The sequence below is a fragment of the Miniopterus natalensis genome, chromosome 4, assembly GCF_054644295.1.
Source record: "Miniopterus natalensis isolate mMinNat1 chromosome 4, mMinNat1.hap1, whole genome shotgun sequence".
Taxonomy (NCBI): Eukaryota; Metazoa; Chordata; class Mammalia; order Chiroptera; family Miniopteridae; genus Miniopterus; species Miniopterus natalensis.
The window spans coordinates 71942738-71948628 of NC_142084.1; the positions used below are offsets into that span (position 1 = coordinate 71942738).

General features: G+C 46.2%; 1 protein-coding gene across 1 annotated transcript; it reads left to right on the top strand.

The window, feature by feature from the left end:
• The first annotated feature begins 1564 nt into the window (after positions 1–1564).
• PGPEP1 (pyroglutamyl-peptidase I) lies at positions 1565–5653 on the top strand. The gene is made up of 3 exons (XM_016210808.2): positions 1565–1634; positions 2585–2817; positions 5383–5653. The coding sequence occupies exons 2-3, from the start codon at positions 2612–2614 to the stop codon at positions 5573–5575; spliced, it is 399 nt and encodes a 132-aa protein (XP_016066294.2). The 5' UTR covers positions 1565–1634; positions 2585–2611; the 3' UTR covers positions 5576–5653.
• Positions 5654–5891: the final 238 nt, after the last annotated feature.

Here is a 5891-nt window from a genome sequence, read left to right on the forward strand (position 1 = left end):
GAGAAATGAAATATTTTACAAAGTTTCTCTTTAGTATATTTTAATGTTTTAAAATCAATTTCACACAAAACATAAGCCCTTGTCCCCCCCCCAACCATCTGTGCCACCAGCTGTCTATAGCTCACTCGTGCGCCAGTCTTTGGGGTACAGGTTTGTGCTCCACCCTCATCTGTCCAGCTGTGGGATTTCTCTGGGGGTACTTCCTGGTCCCACATGTCACTGTGTTTGGCAAGAGGGAAGGGGTTCCAGTTCCTGGTGTTGGCATTTGAGACCCTCCCCGGCCCACACACCCACCCATGAGGCCGCACCCATCCTCCAGGTGCCCTTGTTTCCAGGTGACCTGATGCACCCTCTTTGGGGGGCAGTTTGGAATTATTGATCAGTGAGGAGGGACCTGCTTTTCCAGGCATCAGATACTCTCTAGAGTAAACTGCAGTGGTTGGGTGCGGAGTTGGGCAGCGTGGATAGCAAGGTCAAGGCGATCAGATAGGGAGATCCTGAAGCCACTGTAAGAGATGCAAGAACTCACCTATGGGAGATTCAGAGAGGCCGGTCACACAAATGCGTCACCTGGGACCCACCCACAGACCTGGATAACATGCGCCAGTGGTAGCATTTTCAAACCACTGCATGAGATCTGAGAATAATATGAAACATCCCTACTGATAATCATTTGGAGTATTAATTTTACTATGAAGAATGCCCAGATTTTCAAATTGAGCTGAAATCTCCATCCCCAAATATCTCTGCCCTCCCCTGGGTGCAGGGCTGGCAGGATCACTGTTCCTCCAGCAAATCTAGTTCTGGGCCTCCTGTGCGCTGTGCCTTGGGCCAGCCAGGTGGTAGGCTCTGCCCACAAGCATCAGTGTTTCTCCAGAAAAGTGTGTACACAGTGATCCATAGCCCATTTTTGGAAATAATTCATGGTGTTCTTAAACCACCTCAAGCCCAAGATGGTTAGAGGCTCCCTAAGGAGTTGGGGAGTCTCTGTATATGTAAACTGAGTCCTACTATATACCAGGCATCGCATCTATAAATAATTCTTATCAGGTGTAACAGAGGGGAAAGTGTAATAACAACAAAAACAGTAGTAACAGTAGGCAACATTATTTGAGCATTGCTTGGAACTCAGTGTAAATTTGTTCATTTAATTCTTATAACCTCCTTGTGAGGTAAGTGCTTTTTTTATCCCCATTTTACAGATGAGAAAACTGAGGCTCAAAGAGGTTAAGTAATGTGCCCAAGGTCACATGGACAGGGTTCAAACACAAGAGCCTAGCTCAAGAGGCTACAGCATCACACCCCTGCCGCTCTTGGACGTGCAGATAGAGTTCAAGGCGAGTGGTGGGGAAGGGGATGAGGGAAGAGCTTTGGGGTGGGCCAGCACACTTGCCTACCCACTCCGCCCAGAGTCAGGACCTGCCTGTTTTCTGAGATCAGTCAGTTTATCCCCAGGGAACACATTGTCACTGCAGCCCTCACCTAATGCCACGACACTCCCTCTCCCTCACTTTCAGGAGCTGGAAAAGTTGGGCCTTGGCGACAGCGTGGACCTGCACGTGTATGAGATTCCAGTTGAGTACAAGACAGTCCAGAGGCTCATCCCTGCCCTGTGGGAGAAACACAGCCCACAGGTGAGTGGGGCAAAGGCAAGTGCTTCCTTATCAGGACCTGCAGATGGGCGCCCCACACCCGGATGATTTGTGGAGCTTCGTTCCTACTTCAGTTGCATGCAATCAACATTTAAAAAAATCATTAATGAGACATTTTACATTTTGGGGGGTCCAATCTCCAAAGTCTGATATGTTTTACACTTGACTGTACATCTCACTTTGTACTAGCCACATGTCAAGTGCTCAATAGCCACATGTAGCTTGTGGTTGCCTATATTTTAAATGTTCACATATTTTCTTACAGTGCTCCTTCTGTGTGTAAGCATACACACCAATAATTGATAGTTGAAGTTAAACTGTATTCAATTTGGTATCCTGCTTTTTATAAATATTTTATCATGAGTATTTAATCACCTAGGTCATTAAAATTCTTCCTAAACATTATTTTAATTGCTGGGTAATTTTTAGGAATTAATATAACCATTTTCTTATTATTGGGTATGCCACTTGTTTCCATGTTTTTTCTCATTTTTATAAATACTGAAGTGGACATTGAAAGATTATTACATCTTTGATTATTTTTAGGCTAGATTCCTGGAAGTTATACCTTGTCTTCTGCATTTGGCAATGTCTTGGAGATCATTACTTATAGAACTGATTTGGGCATTTTAACAGCTACATAGTAGTTCATAATTTATTTAACCAACCCCCACAAATAGCTAACTACTCGTTTTTCAGTATTTGATTGTATTAAAAAGCTGCAGTGAACATCCTTGCATGTTTCACATCCTTATATGTGTCACTTGGCATACCTTTCCGCAGTAGTGACTATAGGGTCTATTCCAGCAGCAAGAGGTCAGAAACAGTGTAACCCCAGGTGGAGCCTAGTGAGGATGCCACCCTGTCCTTGACCTAAGGAGTCCCCTAGTCCCATGGACAGACCCTGTTAAGCCCTGCCTGTCTGTCTGCAGCTAGTGGTGCATGTGGGTGTGTCAGGCATGGCGACCACAGTCACACTGGAAAAGTGCGGCCACAACAAGGGCTACAAAGGGCTGGACAATTGCCGCTTTTGCCCCGGCTCCCAGTGCTGCGTGGAGGATGGGCCTGAAAGCATTGACTCCATCATTGACATGGATGCTGTATGTAAGAGGGTCACGACTCTGGGCCTGGATGTGTCGGTGACCATCTCGCAAGATGCCGGCAGGTAGGGCACCGTGGAGTGGGTGTGAGCAGGGGTTTCCTTCTTCCACCGGCCCAGGCTGGTGTTGAGCAAGCCAAGTGTGTTGACTTTGGCCTCTGTGGGCTGAGCACTCACCATGCGTAAGCCACAGAGCAAAGTATGTACATTTAACAGGTCCCACTAATTCTGCTTCTGGAATTCATTACATATGAATCTGCCTACTTCTCCCCACCCAGGAGCTTTAGGAGAGACACTGCCATCTGGACACTGCTCCAGCCAACTCCCTGGTGTTCCTCCTGCCACTTCTACCCCAACCCTGACACTCTTCCTCCAAGCAGTCTATTTATTTATTTATTTATTTATTTATTTCTTCTTTCTTTCTTTCTTTCTTTCTTTCTTTCTTTCTTTCTTTCTTTCTTTCTTTCTTTCTTTCTTTCTTTCTTTCTTTCTTTCTCTCTCTTTCTCTCTCTCTCTCTCTCTTTTTCTTTTTCTTTTTCTTTTTTTCAATTTCTATATTAGTTTTCCTGTGGCTGCTATAACAAAACCATAAACAGAAATTTATTCTCTCCCAGTTCTGGAGGCTAGAAGTCCAAAATCAAAGTGTCAGCAAGGTTCGTTCCTTCTTAAAGCTCTGAGGGAGAATCTGTTCCCTGCCTCTCTCCTGGCCTGTGGTGGCTGCCAGCAACCCTTTGCTTTCCTTGGCTTGTAGATACATCACCCCAATCTCTGCCTCTGTGTTCATATGACCTTCTTATAAGGATACTAGTCATTGGATTTACGACCCACCCTAGTCCAATATGACCTCATCTTACCTTATTACATCTGCAAAACCCCTGTATCCAAATAAGGTCTCATTCTGAGGTTCCAGGTGAACATGAGTTTGGAAGGGAAACTATTACAAGGTCTTTTATAAATTTAAGTCAAATAATGTCTCTTCCTTGCTTAATCCCTCCTAAAGCTCTCACTGCACCTAGAATAAAATCCCGATCCCTTCCCACCATCCCCAGGTGCTATGTGGTCTAGCCCCTACCCACCCTTCCACCCTTACCTGCCTCCACTCTCTCCTTACCCACTGCATTCCAGACTCACAAACCAGTCTTCTCCTGTCCCTCAAACACACCAAGCTCACTCTAGCGTCAGGGCCTTTGCACTTGCTGTAGCCTCCGCCCAAACTTGCCTCCCTCAGATAAGGCCTCTTTCAGGTCTCAGCTCCAGCATGTTGCCTCCTTAGGGAGGCCTCCTCTACCTCCCAGACCAAGTTGTGTCCTCTGTTCAGCTCCCTCTCAGCACTGGGTACCTTGATTTCTCAACACTTCTTATACTTCCCCAGCCCAAAGGCAGCAGATGACAAATTTAGTTGACTGACTAAATGTAGGAGTGATTGAATTTGTTATCAGTCTCTTTTTAAAATTAGTTTTAAATTGCACAGGTCATTCTAGAATATGTTCTCATATGTTCCCATTATGAAAAATTCTCATGCTCTCTCCCCTTCCCCACATTGATCCCTCTGTTAAATCAGAGACTTAAATTATGAAACCTCCTATGTCCTCCATGTTTCTGTACACATGTAGAATGCTCGGCATGCTGCTTTAGGGTTTTGTCCTGTTTTGCTTTGCTTTTATGTGGATGGGGTTACATGGCATGGATTTTCCTGAGCATTACCTTCCTTGGTTTCACTTACGGACACAGGACTGGGTCTTAGTGAGTTCTCTGTCTTCCTCTGGATCTGCCATGTGCCTTGTAAATGGTTGCACAGTATTCCACGGTGTGGATAAACCAAAGTTTATTAAGCCAGTCTTCTGTCAGTGGACCTTTAGGTTGTGTCCTAGTCTATTTGAGCTGCAATAACAAAATCCCACAGACTGGGAGGGGGGCTTATAAACAACAGAAATGTATTACAGTTCTGGAGCAGGGAAGTTCAAGATCAAGGCGCTGGTATGGTTGTGTTCTGATGAAGGCCCTCCTCCAGATGGCTGGCTTCTTACTGTCTCCTCACAGGGTGGGAGGAGATGGAGAGCTCTCCTGGGTCTCTTTTATAAGGGCACTAACCCCATTGATGAGGGCTCTTACTTGTCAAAGACCTCACCTCTTAATATCATCACATTGGGAATTGGGACTTCAACATCTGAATTTTATGTGTTTGGTTTAGGGGCGGGGACACAAACATTCAGACCCTAGCAGGTTGCTTCCTGTTCTCCTGCTGTTATACATAACACTGCAGTGAACCCCTTGTTTATCTTTCTTGTGCGCATGTACAGATGGCTCCTGAAGGTAGGTTCTAAAAACTGGAACTGTTTGTAAAGACTGTGCATTTGTCATAATGCTAGCCTGCCAAATTGCCTTCCTCTGGGGCAGTCTGCATCCCGCTACAGCATGTCACACTGCCTACTTCCCCACATACATACCAGCACTGGGAGTTAACAGGGTTGTTTTCATTTTACCAACCTGGGAAGGGAGAAGCAGTATTCCTTCCCTCTTGTGGATTTCTTCCCTCTTGTGGTCAAGTTGGGCGTCTTACAGGGGGTTGGATGTCCTATTAGTCTTACTGTGTTTTGATCTCTCTCCTGCCCCCTATGACCTGCGGTTTAGGTACCTCTGCGACTTCACCTACTATACCTCTCTGTACCAGAGTCATGGCCGCTCAGCCTTTGTCCATGTGCCTCCGCTGGGCAAGCCATACAACGCAGACCAGCTGGGCAGGGCACTGAGGGCCATCATCGAGGAGATGCTGGGTGTCCTGGAGCAGTCAGAAAGCAAAATCCACTGTCGCCACAAACACTGAGAGCCACTCAGGCCTCCCAAGACCTCATCCCATCAGGGACCCCAGGAGGAGACAAACCTTTCAGCTGGTGATCTGATTTGGATCAGATATTTCTATTTACATACCTCCTCTCCCCTTTTCTCTGCAAAAGTGCTGATTGAGTTGAAGGAGGCTGCTGAAGATTTTTTCTGTTTCCCTTTGCATCTGGGGAGGTGGCCATGACATATGGGAGACCCTTGGGTGCGGATTACTGAAGAGAATCCTGATCAGGTCGATCTCCACACTGCGATCCCACGACTGGGCCACCTGTACACCTGCTTTTCTAGGTCTCTGGCGA

Coding starts and splice junctions, on each gene's coding strand:
- PGPEP1 (XM_016210808.2), top strand. CDS start 2,612: ATGGCGACCACAGTCACACTGGAAAAGTGCGGCCACAACAAGGGCTAC. Junction 2,818..5,382: donor ATCTCGCAAGATGCCGGCAG/GTAGGGCACCGT, acceptor CCTGCGGTTTAG/GTACCTCTGCGACTTCACCT.